This window comes from Lethenteron reissneri, chromosome 10 (assembly GCF_015708825.2).
Source record: "Lethenteron reissneri isolate LAM-NWPU_2019-01 chromosome 10, ASM1570882v1, whole genome shotgun sequence".
In the NCBI taxonomy this organism is placed as follows: domain Eukaryota; kingdom Metazoa; phylum Chordata; class Hyperoartia; order Petromyzontiformes; family Petromyzontidae; genus Lethenteron; species Lethenteron reissneri.
Window position 1 is genome coordinate 2,909,384 of NC_083788.1, and position 18,676 is coordinate 2,928,059.

General features: G+C 47.2%; 1 protein-coding gene across 1 annotated transcript; it reads right to left on the bottom strand.

The window, feature by feature from the left end:
- Positions 1–1,248: 1,248 nt before the first annotated feature.
- LOC133340712 (ubiquitin carboxyl-terminal hydrolase 36-like) lies at positions 1,249–18,048 on the bottom strand. The gene is made up of 17 exons (XM_061549103.1): positions 17,841–18,048; positions 17,371–17,532; positions 10,657–10,842; positions 10,212–10,327; positions 8,937–9,144; positions 8,432–8,632; positions 7,773–7,883; positions 7,490–7,592; positions 6,849–6,916; positions 6,542–6,612; positions 5,999–6,072; positions 5,635–5,743; positions 5,160–5,300; positions 4,516–4,616; positions 4,214–4,365; positions 3,538–4,015; positions 1,249–1,369 (listed from the first exon to the last, which is right to left on the bottom strand). Exons 1-17 carry the CDS (start codon positions 18,046–18,048, stop codon positions 1,249–1,251), a joined length of 2,610 nt encoding a protein of 869 aa, XP_061405087.1.
- Positions 18,049–18,676: the final 628 nt, after the last annotated feature.

Genomic DNA, 18,676 nt, shown 5'->3' on the forward strand with positions numbered 1-18,676 from the left:
ATGATTGCTTGTGTTGCAATCGAAACGTCGTGAGAATTGTATTGTTTTGTTTTCATTATTTTATTATTTCCCTTCTACGTGACTTTACCGAAAGAACCTAGAATTTGAATCCCTGCAGTCACGAAAGCTTTAAATCGAAAAAGACCCCAACATTCGTCAATGATGACCGATTCCATTCATAAAGTGCGCTCTTGCCGCCGTGTGCACTGAGTAGTGCTCAGTATTAAACACGCGTTGACTGCTCTATACAGGGTGGGATAGAGATCTCTACTCAACCCTGCAGGGTGACCCCTCTCATAGTGAAGGCGTTCACACTTGAGCTGCGGTTGTCCTGTGCCAGTAGTTGCATCATTAACCGTGTGAAATAATTTTCAAACCATTACTATGAAAATGCAAAATTTTGCAATAAGTTACTTTTCTTGGATTTAACAGAATTCCACAATAGCTCTCTCAATAGCTGTAGCGTTTGAGTTACGATCTTTCACATTTTTTGCGTTGTTAAATCGAATGACTCATTAAACGATAATTAAATGACTACTTAGTGTAGGACAATCATTGAATGTTAAACTAAACTCTGCAGTTTCATTTAATGCTGAGGGTGTTGACAAGCAAAGTAGCGGGTGCGTGGGGTTTAAATTGTCAACTCGTGCCCGCACTGCATCGTGTGGCGGGTTTCTGACAGGAGCAGCATCGCCACGACGCTCTCATTGGCGCTTGGTGAATATCCGTGGCGGGTTCCTTTTCGTTTTTTATTCGTTGAATGAGACGTGACCCTCCCTCACCTGGCCACCCACTTGTGTGTTTGTGTGCCTTCAGGTGTCACAGCAGAGCTATTGCAGAGGGATGCTGCGATTATCCTGGCGTGGGCTAAGCCTAGACAGCGGCCCTCTGTCAATCCACAGCGGAGGTAAGAGCCCCCCACTCTATGTCAGTAAATGGGGGGGTGGGGGGGTTTAATCATACTTCACCAGTACGAGTTGGTGTGAAGGGGAGGCAGCCCAAATATCTGTTCAGATGTCACTCAGCACCGACGTTAGCCGTGGCCGGGAATCGAACTTTGATGGCAGCTAAGGGCCGTGCCACCGCTTCACGGGTGAACGGGCTGTTAGATGAGACGATGGCGTTGCGTTTCATATCAGTGGCTACTCCTCCACGTGGCTGGGCGATTGAGAAACCACACCCACAGCAGTGCCCCAGTTACCGGCACCCCCCAGTGCTGGAGTCAACATTCTCTGGGCCCCGTTTTTCTCACACGCCGCCCTGGATTGGGCCCGGCAAGAAGCGCGTCGCCACCAAACGCGTTACGGTCAAAGTGTAAGCGGCAGGTTTATCTAACTTCATATTTGACGACTTCCTCTTCCAAGACCTCCTGGCCAGTGTGGAGGAGTAGGCCAATTACCCTCACAGGGGCTCTCTGCAGCTCCCTCTCGTGGAGGCCCCATTTGCCGGCAGTGGCGTGAACACCGCAGGGGCTGTACCTTTACCTTCTATCCACTTTTATATTCAACATTTAATTAGGTCAGCAAGGCGGTGTTGACCTCTTACCCACACACGTTTCTGACAAGTACAGCAGTGCACGTGTACACAAGTGTACTCCTGTGCTAGTTGCACGCCACTTCTGCTTTTTGTGTTTAGTTTGTTGTCGTTCCCCCACACCTCAGATTAGCACGGTTGGCTGTGTGTGGTGCTAAAGAAGTTAAACATACACACACGCGCATCCACACACACAAACACGTACACACCCATCAACACACAGACATACAAAGACAAACACCCCCCGTATAGCCAAACAGGCTGTTGGGGCAAGTGCTGTTAGCGAGCACACGCACATACACACATACATACACACATAAACACATACACACACACATTTAAACAAACACATACACACACACATCCACACCCATACACACATACACCCACACACAAAGACACATACACACACACACTGCGATGGCAAAGTAATAAATGAAGCGAGACCAGTTTTGTCACGACAAGTATATATTCATTTCAAGTGCAAATACAAAACGAGGTAGACAAAATCTCTGGAAAACATTAATCTTGCTTTCCCTTCCCACACTTTGAGCTGCTTTTGTACAAACGATAAAAACCCCGAGGAGACCGAATTGTCACCGATCTACATTCACGAGTTCAGAAACCGCTATTTCTGGAGGTATCGTGGATGATGGAAATAAAGTGCTTGGCGAAGTTCATCATTTATCCATACATTTCACGTGGTAACGGCTTGGCGCTACGGTTAGTGTGTCCATTGAAATGTGCACGCCCCGTACATAAAAAAGTAACAGATATGTAGTTTAAAAAATGCCGACGTATTCACAGTTCAATAAATAAATACTTTGCAACAGCGGTTACTTTTTTTAATCCCCGAGACAACGCAAAATAAAGCCCCGCATTTTACATGAACAGAGACAAGAACCGTACGGGAATACCTTGCACGACCTCACTGAGACCGCACTCCGGCCTCGCGTTGCGGAGGATGCAATCTCGGTCTTCATTTGTAATGGGACAGTTCATTTTGCGGTCACCATCACAATGACGTTCCTGGTGCCAACTCTCTTGACGATTGGCCAGGGAATAAACATCAACCCCAAGACATAATGGGTTGGTGCCGCCTGCATGGATCTTGGCTCCTGTTTCCCAGAATGGCTGGCGTGATTTTAAGCACTTTCGTGCTGGGTGTTTCAAGTCTTCGTGGATTAAAACTTGATTTGAAGCTTTCGTGATTGCATGAATTACTCTTTGGTTATAGTAGGTTTTTACCCTTTAAACTGGTACAAAACTGACACCTTTATACAAGGCATCATGTTTGCAATAACCACAACACAAGCAGTCAAAATGCAAATAAAAAGAAACAACTTTGATAATGATATGCACTGTCCTTGAAGTTGATTGGTCCACACCCGAGACAGTTTTCTTAGAGCCTAGTCTCCATTGGTGTTGGACCAGAAGACGCCAAAAGGCGTACAACTCAAAAACAGCACACTATCAGAGTATTGAGAGCTCGGGGTAAGCATTTACACTATGAGACCTCCTTTGCCACTGGTAAAGGAGGTCTCATAGTGTAAATACTCTTTGGTTCTTTCGGTAAAGTCACGTAGAAAATAAATAAATTAAATAATAGAATACGACGTTTCGATTGCAACACAAGCAATCGTCATCAGGTAGAAAGCAAACCTAGTGAACTTAAAAATATTTTCTTTCTTCGTGGATTGTGAGGTCAGAGTTGCTTTAAATGTTTTCTATCTCGTCGGACGGCTGTCAGCATTGGACGGGCGTGCATGAGGCCTTGAGCTAGTGATTGCAGCTCTTTATTGTGTTGAGAATGTGGTCGTCGAGTGAGAATGTCGAGTCTAAGGTGATTCCAATGATGTTCAAGTGATTTCAGAGGCTGGTGGTGGAGCCGGCGATGAATACATTTTAGGGGGCGGGCGACGCCATGGTGAGCCTCTACCTGGTGCCTTCGTAAAATGTCTCTCAAAATTAGTTTGATCTTGAGGGGAAGCAAAGGTTAGACACGTGATCATGGATTTTAACCAGCGACTTATCTTGGTGGGGCGAGTGCCAGTTGTTACACCGGTGGTGGCTGCTGTGCGACCAGAGTGGCGGTGGCTGTGGTGGGACTGGTGGCGGTGGCTGCTGTTGGACTGGCTGCTGTTGGACTGGCTGCTGTGGGACTGGCTGCTGTTGGACTGGCTGCTGTTGGACTGGCTGCTGTGGGACACGCGGTGGCAGCAGCTGCTGTGGTGCTGACGGCGGCTTCTATGAGACCTGCGGCGGTGGTGGTGGTGGCTGCTGTAGGACTGGCGGTGGTTGCTGGTGGAATGGCAGCGGCTGCTGTGAGATCGGGGTGGTGGTGGTGGCTGCTCTGGGACTAGCGGCAACGGCTGTTGCGTGTCTGGCGTTGCCGGTAGCTGCTGCTGCTGCTGTTCCTGCCGTCGCACTTGCAGTGGCTCCGGCAGTTGTTCCCGTTGGGGCGGTCCGACATCTTGGGTTTCTGGAGATAAAGAAGATGATGGCGCTAAAGTCCAAACCGCTCGACATTGGGAGAATGAAACAAAACCGGTCTAAAGTATAAACAAGAAGATCGCTGTACTTCACCATTCCCTTAATATTAAATGATGCGCTGTCAGGGTGTACATTCTCCCTGGGCATTTCCACGCACACAGGACGGCGTTTCCAATCCATCCTTTACCTTGCGCGCCGGTGAGGAGAGCTGCTGTCCGGTAACTGGGTCCGGGGTCTTCCTTCGCCGAGTGGGGCCGCTTAAGGCACGACCAGGACGTCGCCTTGACGTGCTCCAGCGGGCAGTAGCTCTCCGCTGGCGGCGCGTTCAATTCTGGGGACCTGCATGCACGCACCAACGCGTCGCAAACCGTTAACACCTGCCTTTAAAGGAGACACTGCTGCTCGCACAAGACAATATCTTTCCAGTGAGCTGGTCTGGGGGACGGTTGTAAGTGCAGGTTAAAGTGGAGGGGAGAGAATGTGACTTACCGAATATAGAAGAGCACGTAGGCCTGCTTATTCATCACAGCCTTGGTGTCGACATGCCGCACGTTGGAGTCGTTCATGCAGCACCATTGTCCATCGCTGATCTGCGCACAGTCAAAGCACAGCTACACTTGGTTACAATGTTTACACAACTGCACCCAGATTCCTCCGTTGATGTAATAACAACACGCAATACACACTCTAGACAACAAGTTCGTAAAGAGCATCACCCCTTTGTCAGAGCGTGCTACGGTTGCTGTGATGGTGCTGAAGTTACGAAACGATCTGCCTGAATATATCACTGCATGGATGACCTTGGACCAATTTCATCAGAATCAGAATCTTTATTTGTACTGAAAGAATTCGATGATCTACGAAGTTCTTAAACAAATGTCCAGTCGGGGCGGGTCAGAAAGTTACAACAACAACAAACAATACAACACCGATTGGAGTGCAAAGTGTAGAAATGCTATGGAAGTCACTAAATACAAATAAAGTATACACTTTAAGTAGAAATTGCATGAGTGCATCAAGACGCAAGAACATACACAAGACTTTTAATTATTCTTCCCTATCGGACATTGGTAACATTATGGGCGCATTGCAGATGTGCGTTGTTTTTGTTTGATAGTAACGAATGGAATTACCTTATTGTAGCAATAATAATGACCCCTGTTGGAGTTGGCTCCCTTGTGCACCAGCACCGAGTACAGGGAGTAGATCGCGGGCTCGCCCTGAGACGTTGAGGTGAAGGGTTGCATGTCCAGGTGCTCCGGGTAGGTGATGTTCTACAGGCAGCGCACAGGAGGGGGAGGCAGTGCACAGAGACAAATGTTAGGAGAGGAAACGGCAGGGGTGGTGGGGTGGGCAGCAGAGATGGGCACCATCTAAGTTACACGTCAAAGTGACGTGATGTCTCGCTAATTTGAGCGTTGAAGACGGTGCTCATCTCCTGTTCATAGCCCTGAGCAAGTGGTGGAAATTCTACAGTCACATGACGGGGGGCGAGTCTATCTGTCGGACCTATTCCAACATGGAGAGGCATTTTCTCCAGCGTTGAACTGACAAAGGGCTGTCATTAAGTAATTTAATTCGAACGATGTGGAGGGGCAGAATCGTTACCCGGTTGATCTTGACGCCGTAGAGGTTGTACCGCTTGATGGAGACGGTGAGGACGTTGGGCAGGCGGTGGAGAGCCATCGTCTTCGTCGCTTCCCCCTTGCAGCAGCACCTGCACGACAACAACAACGCCAGCCATCGCACGCGTTACCCAACTTTAAACAATAAGTCTACTCTCTTTTTGTTGTTTGTTAATTTTTCTTAATTTCTTAAAATAAAAAATTGTTACTTTTATTATATATTGTAAGTTATTTTCAATGTATTTACATAAAATTTTATTCAAATATTTTATTATAATTTGATTTAATCTGCAGACTTTTGAAGCTACAAATGATTCCAGGGTGTCAACACACGATGCCCAACTCACATTCCGCAGGTGTATTCGTCCAGCGTCTCCTTGTTAAAAAACTCTTCAAATGCCTCCACAAGATCTGATGAGTTCTGTTGGTCGACAGAGTGAAACGCAAATGAGGACTCTAAGAAGCATTCCATGAACATCTGCAGAATGTTATTGTGACGGTAATTCTGAAAACCCGCATCTTGTATGAAATCGTACGACCAAAAAAAGAGATCACGTACGCTACCGGCAGTGTGTTTGGATGTTAAGTGGCTGATTCAGGTAGGCGTGTGTGTGGTGGATGTTGGCACAGCAGGGAGCACAGGTGGTGCATCGGCCAGTCATCTCGGTCAACCCATGGCACCTGGGTCTGTCCCGTGACCTGCCAGCGGGCGTTCGACACTTCATATGGCCTTAAAGTGCACTCAGGCTGGCACAAGCACCGTGGTGACATCACCACCACTTAGTGGCGAATGGGGGTTGTTGTTCACGTATGCGATGTATGTACGTTTAACTTATTTCGCACCGTACGTAGATCTATAACTGTTAATCGATGGCTTCGTCATTGCTTACATTAATATGGAGTGCAATGTCCAGGCACGTGTCAAAGGTGTCGGAGTGGTTGCAGCACTGCATGCACTCCACTGCAAAACACAAGCACACACGCATTAGGAAGGGACGTCACATGTTACTTAGTAAAACTAAATGCACGCTCCCCACTGACATTGGTAATTGGTAGTTTTCACCAACTGGTAAAAGGTTATTCTGTGTTGCACGTGCGTGAGAGTGTGCAAACGCTGCGACGCGAGCACGTCTACACTGTGATGGTGCACTTGCTGCTCGCGGTGAACAAGTTTCTAGAGGAGTGCGCACAACTCACCACGTGATCGAAGGTAACCCCCGAAGATCTGGTAAATGAGGGTGGTAGCCTCCGTGTATCTGTCCAGCCTGCCAGTCACAGAGAACGACACCACACGGTGGTTACAGCAGCAGCAGTAGTAACACCTTTACCGGATGCACACACGTGTGTGAGAGTTGCACCATTGCCCGAGCTGTCGATTCACTCTTTCCCTTCAGCACTGCAACGCGTGCTCTGTAGCAACCAAACGTGGTCGCGTCTGCACAGGGCAGCCACCTTCACGGAACAGCCACAGAGCTGGGGGAAAGCTGGCAGCCATCACGCGGTGCTGTTGCCCGGCGCTTTTGTTGTGCTCGGCGTGCCACGTGCCGCTCGTCAACACGAGGAATGTCGTCACGGGGACACCGCACATCGAGACATCAATTTCCCGATATTTATCGGCAATGTGAAATGCACAAACAAAAGATGGCCCACGTCAGGGCCAAGGTGAAAGAACCGTGGTGTCAGCAGGGCCGGTCCTCTGCATCTCCCAGGTGTTCACACAAAAGTGTGAGTAGCTTTTCACAGACGTTGAAGTACAATCGTGCAGAAAACCGAGAGGAAGCCGTGAGGTACCAAACTGCAGAACGACTGCCGCATGTTGACTGGCGCGCAGTACTCACTCGCTGTGGCCATAGAGGCATGAGGCTTGCATGCCATCTACCACGTATCGCAGAAACTCGTGGGCATCTTCCTGTCTCCCAATGCGCAGGTGTTTGGCAATGCCTGCAGAGAAATGGACATGGGGACAAAGTGACAGGTACAGGATCTGATGACATCCTTAAAGAGCTCCCCAACATATATGGCAAAAGGAGTGGTGCAAAGGACTTGGAACACAGATGGAGAAAGATCGCGGGGGATAACTTCTCCTGCGAGTGCAAGTGTGAACGTAGTATTGGGACTCACGTGTGATGTTCTTAGTTATGACCTTGGGTGTCAGCACTCTCTGCGAGTTGTTGAACGTGCTGACAATGTGATGCTCCATGACACACATCAGGCAAAAGTCGCTTTGTTGGCCTGCGAACGAGAGCACAGGTGGCACAATCCGTCAGCGCACGCCACTTGCACTCAGCCCAGCTGGGGAGTAACAAGAAAGGCTAGAATCCTGGCACCAGCAACAATCGCAATGAATGTTGCGTCTAAGTACCAATTGCATCACATCTGTCCGACCTATTAAAAATTATCGCCACATGTGCTCGTGTTTATCAAAATCATAATATTTATACTGGTGGAATCCGATAAGCTAAGAGGTTTTGTTTAAAAAATGTCGAGTAGGGGCACTGGGTCAGAACATTACAACACCAAACAATACAAAAAACGATCAGAGTACAAAGTATTGGAAAGGTAAACAAATCACCTTTTAAAAATCTACAAATAAAACTAAACTTTTTTTTCATCTTCCCAGATAAAGCCCACTGAGCTATTAGCTTCTTCAGAAGCGACCTGGACCACAAATGATAGCTCAACGAAGTGGCTTATCACGTGGGAAATGTATCGCAGCAAAATAACTGACATAATAACCTAACCCATGGGTAAACGAGAGTGCCAGGGGGGAGGGTACTTACAGGTGCTGCAGTGCTCTTGCAGCAGCAGGTAGTTGGCGAGCGGCGGCGTGTAGGCGAGGCACTGCAGCGTGGCGTTGAGGAAGCAGGTGTTCCCCAGGTTGCGCAGGCCGGCACCCTTGCAGACGTCGCTCTCCCACCGGAGGTTCAGCCGCTCCGGTGCAAACAACGAGAGCCGTGCCGCCGGAATGCCGTCGTCCTCCTCTGCACAAAGGGTCGGAAGCCGGTGTCATCGCAGAGCGCTGCACTGCCGATGGGGCTGGCGTGGATATTCAGTAGCCCCAGCCAGCACCCGTACTGCTACTCTTAACCACGAAGATTTTGCTCCACATTTAAGTGTCAGGTTCAAGTTCGCGAAAAATATAATTTGCCTGTCGCGTTGGCTGCTGGGTGTTTTGAGCTCCCCGTGTTACTCGTGAACGGCAACAGCAGTGGCTCCAAAGCGGCCCTTGCGTTGGTGGCTGCCACCCTAATGAGATGCCACGACGTCGCGTGATTGCACACTCACCTTGGGGTGCAGGCACAGACACGCTGATGTTCTCTGTGGCTGGTACAGGGGAGGGCTCCGGCCGGCCATGGGGAAGGCAGCAGGGTTGCGTGCAGAGCCACTCGTCGGCCGCCACCAGCACCTCGTTGGACGAGGTGGGGGCCAAGACCGTGAGGTCGTTGCCGGACGAGGTGCCCTCTGCTCCGCACGCCACAGTCGTGGTTGGGTCCTGCCACACAACGTAGTCAAAACATCCACAATTGTTCCTCCCATCTGGACTGGGATCCCAACACACGCGGGACTGTTTTATCACCAAAAGAAATACAATTTTAGTCCATGAACCTATGGGCGATCTGCATGAATTGTCTCAGAAGCAAAAATATATTTACAGTATACACCTGTATTTTTAAAGTAACCCCAAACTCACTTTAACTCGTAAAATATTATATGAAGAACGGCCATTTACTAAAGATGAACTAATTCAATTTGTTGTTATGCATGCGAGAGAGAAGGCAGCTGTAGTTTAAAAGAGGTCATAAATGCATTTCAGAAGATAAATCGAGCATTCATGTTAATCAAATTAATTTTTAACATTTGTTAAAATTAAACTAAATAATCATCCGTGATTTGTTCAAATAAATACACTAATCCTGATTTTTCGGCCACCCTCTTACAAACGACGTCATGAAGGGCCAACTGTGATGTGCTCTGAAAAAGGGGCATTAACTGAAACGTCGCTTTTATATATTTAAGAATACTTTATATATGTAAAACACGTTTTTATCAAAGTCAGAATATTTATACGGGAGGAATCCGATGAGCTATAAAGCTCTTTTTCACAGATGTCCAGTCGGGGCGGGTAAGAATGTTACAACAACGAACAACACAAACATCATAGGAGTGCAAAATACAAGTTGGCCCAAAAGTTAAGACACAGGGTTACTTAATTTATCTTAACACTGACATTACATAGTTCTCATTATTTGTTCTTAAAGTTAACAATTTAACTATCATTAATTTTGATAACATCCTCTGTGACTAGTTCAAATAAATACGGTAACTCTGTGTCCTGACTTTTGGGGCAATTTTATATAGGCGACGTTATGTAATTGATGTGATGTGCTCTGCAGAAGGGCCATTATCTGAAACGTCGCCTATCATTTTCCTGTAACAATTCCCCCCACTCGTGCACTCCCAGCGTTGTGATTGGCTGAGTGGCACCAGCGGGCCCCGCCCCGCCCGCCACCCAGGGCCCCGCCCCCTCACCTGAGGCTCCGCCCCCAGACGCGGCCCCGCCGCCGCCTGCGCGGCTCCCGTCAGCTCCGGCACGGCGACCCGCGCCGCGCCTCGGGCTTCATCCGGGGAGGGGGTCCCGGGCACAGCCCCGCGGGATCCCTCGCGGGGGTCATCATCTGCAAGAAGGAGGAGCACAGCGATCACATTTTGTACTTCGGACAAACACACGGCTCTACATTTCCCACGAAAGTTTAACATGGCACTGTTCAGTAGCCCCAGCCAGCAGCACCCGTGCTGCTACTCTTAACCAGAAAGATGTTGCTCCACATTAAAGTTTAAATCTCAAGGTAGCGAAAAATGTGATGCGCCTGTCACGTTGACTGATAGGTGTTTTGAGCTCCTCGTGTTACTCGTGAACGGCAACAGCAGTGGCTCCAAAGCGGCCCATGCATTGGTGGCCGCCACCCTAACGAGAGGCCACGAGGTCGCGTGGTCGCACGCTCACCTTGGGGTGCAGGCAGCACAGACACGCTGATGTTTTCTCGTGCTGTGGCTGGCACCGGGGAGGGTTCCGGCAGGCCATGGGGAAGGCAGCTGGGTTGGGAGCAGAGCCTCTCGTCTGCCGCCGCCAGCACCTCGTTGGACGAGGTGGGGGCCAAGACCGTGAGGTCGTTGCCGGACGAGGTGCCCTCTGCTCCACACGCCACAGTCGTGGTTGGGTCCTGCCACACAACGTAGTCAAAACATCGACAATTGCTCCTCCCATCTTGACTTGGATCCCAACACACGTGGGACTATTTTATCACCAAAAGAAATACAATTTTAGTCCACGACCCGATGGACAACCTGCATCAAATGTCTCAAATATATAAACATAATCTATTTTTAAAGGAACCCCAAGCTCACTTTAACTCGCCAAATAGTCTATGAAGAAGGGGCCATTGACTAAAGACGAACGATTTCAGTTCGTCGTTACGTATGCAAAAGAAGGAAGCTGTAAACTTTTTAAAGATATTAACTTAATTTCAAAAGATAATTCGTGCATTAATCTTGAACTAAATAACAATCTGTTATTTGTTAACACAATTATAACCCGATGTGTCCTGATTTTTGGGCCAGCCTCTTATTAGCGACGTCATGAAGGACTAACTGTGACGTGCTCTGAAGCAGGGCCAGTGCCTGAAACGTCACCTGTTATATATTTAATCATACAGTATATATTTCGATTTAAAGCTTTCGTGACTGCAGGGATTCATCTTTTTGGTTCTTTACATTAATTACAGATAATAATAATAATAATGTGTAATTAATGTATACTGTATGGTAAAGTCACGTAGAAGGGAAGTAATAAAATAATAAAAATAAAACATAAAATAATTCTCACGACGTTTCGGCCACAACGCAAGCAGCCGTCCTCAGGTGAAGAACAGGTCTGTCGAGAAGACAGAGTCTGAATGACAACCCCAGGCTTGGAGCGTCTTTTTAAGCTGGGTTGGAGGGGGGGAAGAGCGCCTTGACAAAATAGTTTGCATATCAAGAGGAATTAAGCATATATATAAGCTGGGTTGGAGGTGGAAGAAGAGCGCCTTGACATTCCCTCCCTTTGTTAATGCTACCCCCTACCCGCTCCTTTTGATGCTGCTAATCCTGCATAATGCACGGGCATAATATGACTTTGAAACCCCCCAGCCCACCTCCTACGCATAAATATGCTAAATTCCTCTTGATATGCAAATTATTTTGTCAAGGCGCTCTTACCCCCCTCCAACCCAGCTTAAAAAGACGCTCCAAGCCTGGGGTTGTCATTCAGACTCTGTCTTCTCGACAGACCTGTTCTTCACCTGAGGACGGCTGCTTGCGTTGTGGCTGAAACGTCGTGAGAATTATTTTATTATGTTTTATTATTTTATTACTTCCCTTCTACGTGACTTTACCATACAGTATACATTAATTACACATTATTATACAGGTTGGCCCAAAAGTTAAGACACGGGGTTATTTAATTTATCTTGGCACTTACATTACAACGTTTTCATTATTTATTTTAAAAGTTAACTTTATTCTCAAAGTTTCGGTGACATGTGCCTAACGCCGGACACTCTGCATGCTGCGTGTAACACTGACTCGGCTCGGTGGAGTTCCATGCAATTCTCAAGATTTTTTTTTTTTCTTCGAAGGCTTAGATTAAAATTGTGACTAATCATTCGTTTGTTGTGAGAAGAAAAGTCAATGTTCTCCCAAAATATCCCCTGTGTTTGTATTTTATCTTTGCGTTTTGACACCCTCTATTACTGAATAATAAATAAACTATTCAGTTAATTTGTGCGTGATAATAGTTTTTTTTTACTTCGAATAGAAATTGAAATAAAGGAGCAGAATCTGCTTTGAATTTGAACTCAGTGCAGTTTCACTTTGATGACTTTTGCTCGCACTTACGGTGAACATTTGTTAAAATGAGTGAACACCGACCTTTCCCCTTGCGATCAATAATCAATATTCACTTTTTTAAAATTCACATCAATTCAGAATCCAGTAAGTTATTGTAACTGAACAGGGGCGTCCACCCCTTCATGAAGTTGAACCAGGCGGCCGCCTGGGCCCCAAGTTAAGTGGGGCGCCAAAAATTCGAGCAAAACACATTCCTGCGGAGGGAGCTGGTAGTAACGGTCAATGGCCAGGGTCAACGGCGGCGTGGTGTATTCCGCAAATATGCCCGACTGTGAGGGCAGGCACAAGCCGGTGTGAGTAGGTTAAACGTTGATACAGGTTGGAACAACAGGTTCCACACTGCCCACCAGGGATTATTTGTCTGTCGTGCATCAGAATGCAGCCCACCCATGCCCCCCCCCCCCACCGACCGCCGAGCAAGGCCACGATTGGTTGAGGATGTCGGGGAGGGTGGGGGGAAGGTAAACACGCCCAATCATCCAACTTCCCTCCCCCCCCCAAAACGCCGAGCGGGGCGGCCACTGGTATAGGTGGGGTGTAAACACGCCCACTCATGCAATCCCCTCCTTACAGAACACCGAGCAACGCCGCGATTGGTTGACGATGTCGGGGAGGGTGGGGGGGAAGGGTAAACATGCCCACTCATCCAACTGCCCCCCCCCCGAACGCCACGCTGAGTGTGAAAGTGTGTGTGTGTGAGTCTGAGAGTGTGAAAGTAAGTGTTTGTTTGAGTCTGAGAGTGTGAGAGTGTGTGTCTGTTAGTCTAAGTGTGAGAGTGAGTGTATGTGTGTGTGAGTCTGAGAATGTGAGAGTGAGTCTGAGAGTGTAAGGGTGAGTGTGTGTGTGAGTCTGAGAGTGTGAGTGTGTGAGTCTGAGAGTGTGAGATGTCAGTGTCTGTGTGCGTTTGAGCGTGAGTGTATGTGTGTGTGAATTTGAGACTGTGAGAGTGAGTGTGTGTGAGTCTGAGAGTGTGAGAGTGTGTGTGAGTTTGAGAGTGTGAGAGTGAGTGTATGTGTGTGTGAGTCTTAGTTACCTAGAGTGTTATACAGGTAGGAACAACAGGTTCCACACTGCCCACCAGGGATTATTTGTCTGTCTGTCGTGCATATCCGGAATTCTGCCCACCCATGCATCTCCCCTAGGCCTCAGCAAGGTAAGGTAAAAGTTAAAAAGTAAAAACAACGAGCCTACCTTTACCCTACCTTTTACCTTACCACAATACAATTACTCTACCCTTACCTTTTACCCTTTAGCAGGTAAGGTAAAAGCAAGAGCCTACCATTTACCCTTACCCCATACAAATTACCCGATTACAGGGTAATTACTAGGGTACTACACATGAAAAAGGTTTATAACGGTAAATGCTAGATAGCGCGCTTTATTCATATAGAGTACTCTCGATGATTCCAATTTTACACGCTTGTTGTCATTGTTGTCGTTGTCGTCGTTGTCATCGCTGTCGTATCCTCAAATCTTGTAACTCAATTTTAACCCACTTCCTAATGTGGTATCGACTGCACACTTGGTATACTTATGGCATACTGATAACAGTACTATATTCTATCGGGGCCACTTCCTGGAGTCGTGGAGTTATGTTATTACTCGTAGATTTAATGAAAGCGTGTTTAAAAAAAAGTATTTTTAATATTACTTATTAAATGGAGGCCATGGACTGCTCCACGGAGCTTTTAGCGGTAAACAAGGTACCGTATTTACCGGGTAATACTTCGCGCTACCTTTACCCTACCGGGTAATTCTTCCGAGCTACCTTTACCCTACCCTTGACCTTACCCCTTGGCATGTTGACACCTTTACTCTTTTACCCGGTAAAAAGGGTAAATTACCTTACCTTGCTGAGGCCTACTCCCCACCGAACACCGAGCTACGCCGCGAATTGGTTGGCGATGTCGGGGAGGGTGGGGGGGAAGGGTAAACACGCCCACTCATCCAACTGCCCCCCCCCCTGATCGACGCGCTGTCCAACCAAGTTCCTACCTGCCCACTCCGAAGGAACGTGTTAGGGCACCACGGGGTGAGCAGCCCCTCCCCACCCAGCCCCACCCCTCCCACCCCCTACCCTCCCCACCTAGCCCCACCCTCGCCACCCAGCCCCACCCTCCCCACCCAGCTCCTCCCTGCACGACGGACGGACAAAATAATCCCCTGTGGGCTGGTGTAACCAGGAGGTTACTACCAGTAAAAATACAAATAAAATAACGACGATGTCATTATTTCAATTCCTGTGCGCATACAGCGGGAATATGAATTATAATTCACTTCTCAACATTCCTGAGAATGTAAAACATTAAGTTATCATCATACCTAAAATCGGAGGCAAAATGTTTCCCAGTTTACCAGAAACCTCAGCCTGGATCTGCCCTTGGGGTTTGGGGGTGGGGCCGCCCATTGGGTGGTTGGCCGAGGGCGTTGCCAGTTGCTGGCAGCAGCTGCTCTAGGGCCGCTCCTCTCACTGAGTGCAAATTCATTTTGGTAAAAGCGATTTTCTGCTCACGTTTTGAGCGAAAACTGGTGAACACAACGACGCGTCCTTCCGGGTTATAAACAGCTCATTTTTTAGTATTCACATCAATAGGGAATCCAGTAAGTCAATACATAATAATAATAATGTAATAATTACCACAACAATTGCGCATTTGCAACAAACATAATCAATAACCGCGTGTTTACATTGTTTCATTCACTCTCACAGGTGAGAAAAAAATAAAAGTTTGCAAAACTAATTTTCGATTGAAACTTTTCGTTTACTTTCTTCCCGACAGAAAGGAAACTCCAACAGCTATTAGAATGATGAAGGTGATTTACAATTTTTCATTCTTTATTTGCAGGTTTGTTATACATTACTCTCGGAGAAGCGAAAATTACATTCGGTACGTCACATTCCGTAATTTTGAGTTCATTCAGATGAATCCAGAAGAGTCGCAGACGAAAGAAGACGTCGATTAAACGGAGGAAGACGGCAGAGGATGGCGTCATCGACAAAGTCACAACACAGTGGATCGTTTACGACGTGAAAATACCCGTCACGTGACGGGCAATTACGCGAATGCTCCTCACCAGGACTAAAGCGGGAAGTTATTTTTCCCCAATTACATTCCTTAAATAATGATCAAATAGAGCAAGTCAAGATCTATAAGTATCTTGGGGTCATCCTTGATTCAAAACTGAATTTTGAAGATCACATTGATTATATTGGTAAAAAGACAGAAATAGGTTTTCTGTATCGACACAAGCACTGCTTCCCCCCTATGTTCCGTTTGGAATTGATAAAAGCTACCGTACTGTCTCTACTTGATTACTGTGACAGCGTGTATAAATCAGCCCCAAGTACTGCACTGAAGAAGCTTGACTCAATGTATCACCCGGCCTTAAGATTTGCACTGAACTGCCCATATAGGACTCACCACTGTGATCTCTACATTGGGTCAAACTTAACATCTCTTAATGTTCGACGGCTTGTGCACCAGATCTTTTTGATTCATAATGTACTTACAAAAAAATCCGCAGATTATCTGCGGGATCTCCTCTCAGTTTCAAAGAACAAATTTGACCTAAGGTCTTCGCTCATTTACCAACTTCAGATTCCCTATTGCCGTACAAATACTGGAGGAAGGGCCTTTTCTATTGATGCCCCCAGGGTCTGGAATGCTATTGCCAATAAACTGCAACTTGAATCACTACCTATGATATCTTCACTCAAAACTGCTCTAGAGGAGATGTACACCCCGAGCTGCCACTGCTATTTAGTGGCCTAAAATAAAATGTTTCACTCCGGACTTGCATCCCACTGGGATTTTTGCACACAGCGTTGGTGTACGGTGCTTTTTCTGCAATGTTTTGCCGTCTTTTCTTGGATTTTCTGTTTGCAAATAGTCACATAGTCACTTTAAGATGTTTTCTTGTTCATGTTTTTTTGTTTGTTGTGGTTGCACCCGATTCAAGAGCCGAATGGCTCACAGGGCTATACCTAATAAATGAACTTGAACTTGATGTTATTATTAATATCTATTTTTCTTCTTCATTTTCAGATGACATTGAAATAATGGACAGGAAATTGACCAGAGACGAACGAGTTTGATTGTCATTCGTATGCAAAAGAAGGCAGCTGTGATTGCTCATTCGTACATCGTGCATCAATGTAAACAGAAGTCAGTTTTAACATTTGTTAAAACAAACAACATAATGCTTTGTTACCTGTTAAAATAAAAATGATGACACTATGTGGCATGACTTTTGGGCTACCCTCTATAGGTGACGTTATGAAGGGCCAATTGTGATGTGCTTTGCAGAAAGGCCATTGCCTGAAACGTCGCTTTTTTATATATAACCACACATTATATATTTATTACACATTATTATCGGAATCAGAATAGATATTTAGACTGGAGGAATCCGATGAGTTATAAAGCTCTTTCGTATAGGTGTCCAGTTGGGGCAGGTAGAATGTTACAACAACGAACAATATCAACACATGATAGGAGTGCAAAATACAGGTTGGCCCAAAAGTTTCATTCATCGTGCCACTGAAATTGCAACGTTTTAATCATTTAGTCTAAAAGTTAACATTTTTTTGTTATTATAATTAATACCATGACAAAACAATCCTCTGTGATTTGTTTAAATAAATCAATAAGATCTGTGTGTCCTAACTTGTGGGCCACCCTCTATCGGCGACGGTATGAAAGGGCAAACAACTGTGATGTGCTCTGCAGACGGACCATTGCCTGAAACGTCACCTATCATTATCCAATACCCACCCCAGTGTACTCCCAGCGTTGTGGTTGGTTTAGCGGCCCCGCCGCCGCCTGCGCGGCTCCCGTCAGCTCCGGCACGGCGACCCGCGCCGTGCCTCGGGCTTCATCCGGGGAGGGGGTCCCGGGCACAGCCCCGCGGGATCCCTCGGGGGTGTCGCCATCTGCAAGAAGGAAGAAGCACAGCGATCACATTTCGTACTTCTGGGTCTACATTTCCCATTATAGATAAAACATGGCCCCAGCCAGCACCCGTGGTGCCACCATTAACCAGAAAGATTTTGCTCCACATTGAAGTATGAAGCTCAAATTCGAGAATAATGTGATAGTGCCTGTCACGTTGGCTGATAGGGTATTTAAGCTCCCCGTGTTACTCATGATGGGCAACAGCAGTGGCTCCAAAGTGGCCCTTGCTGTTGGTGGCTGCCACCCGTAACGAGAAGGTCACGAGGTCGCGTGGTCGCACACTCACCTTGGGGTGCAGGCAGCACAGACACGCTGATGTTATCGCGTGCTGTAGCTGGCACCAGGGAGGGTTCAGGCCGGCCATGGGGAAGGCAGCTGGGTTGCATGCAGAGCATCTCGTCGGCCGCCACCAGCACCTCGTTGGACGAGGTGGGGGCCAAGACCGTGAGGTCGTTACCGGACGAGGTGCCCTCTGCTCCAGCTGCCACAGTCATGGTTGGGCCCTGCCACAGCAACAGCAGTCAACACATCCACAATTAATCCTCCCATCCGGACTGGCATCCCAACACACGTGAGACTGAATTATCTCCAAAATGAATCAAATTAAGTCCATGAACCGATAAGTGATCTGCATTAAATGTCTCTGAAATATATATAGACGATTGATTTTTAGAGGAACCCCAAACTGACAAAATATTCAAAGAAGTTGCCATTGACTAAAGACGAACGAGTTCAGTTCGTTGTTATGCATGCAAAAAAGGTAGCTGTAATTTAAAAAAGGTGCTAAATGCATTTCAAAATGGTAATGGATATCAGTTTTAACATTTGTTGAAAATAAACTCAATGACCTCTTGTGATTTGTTAAGATAAATACAATAACTTTGCGTGTCCTGACTTTTGGGCCACCCTCTACAGGCCACGTTATAAAAGGGTTTAACAACTGTTGACGTGCTCTGCACAAGGACCATTGCCCGAAACGTCGCCGATCATTTTCCTGTAACAATTCCCCCCACTCGTGCACTCCCAGCGTTGTGATTGGCTGAGTGGCGCCAGCGGGCCCCGCCCCGCCTGCCACCCGGGGCCCCGCCCCCTCACCTGAGGCTCCGCCCCCAGACGCGGCCC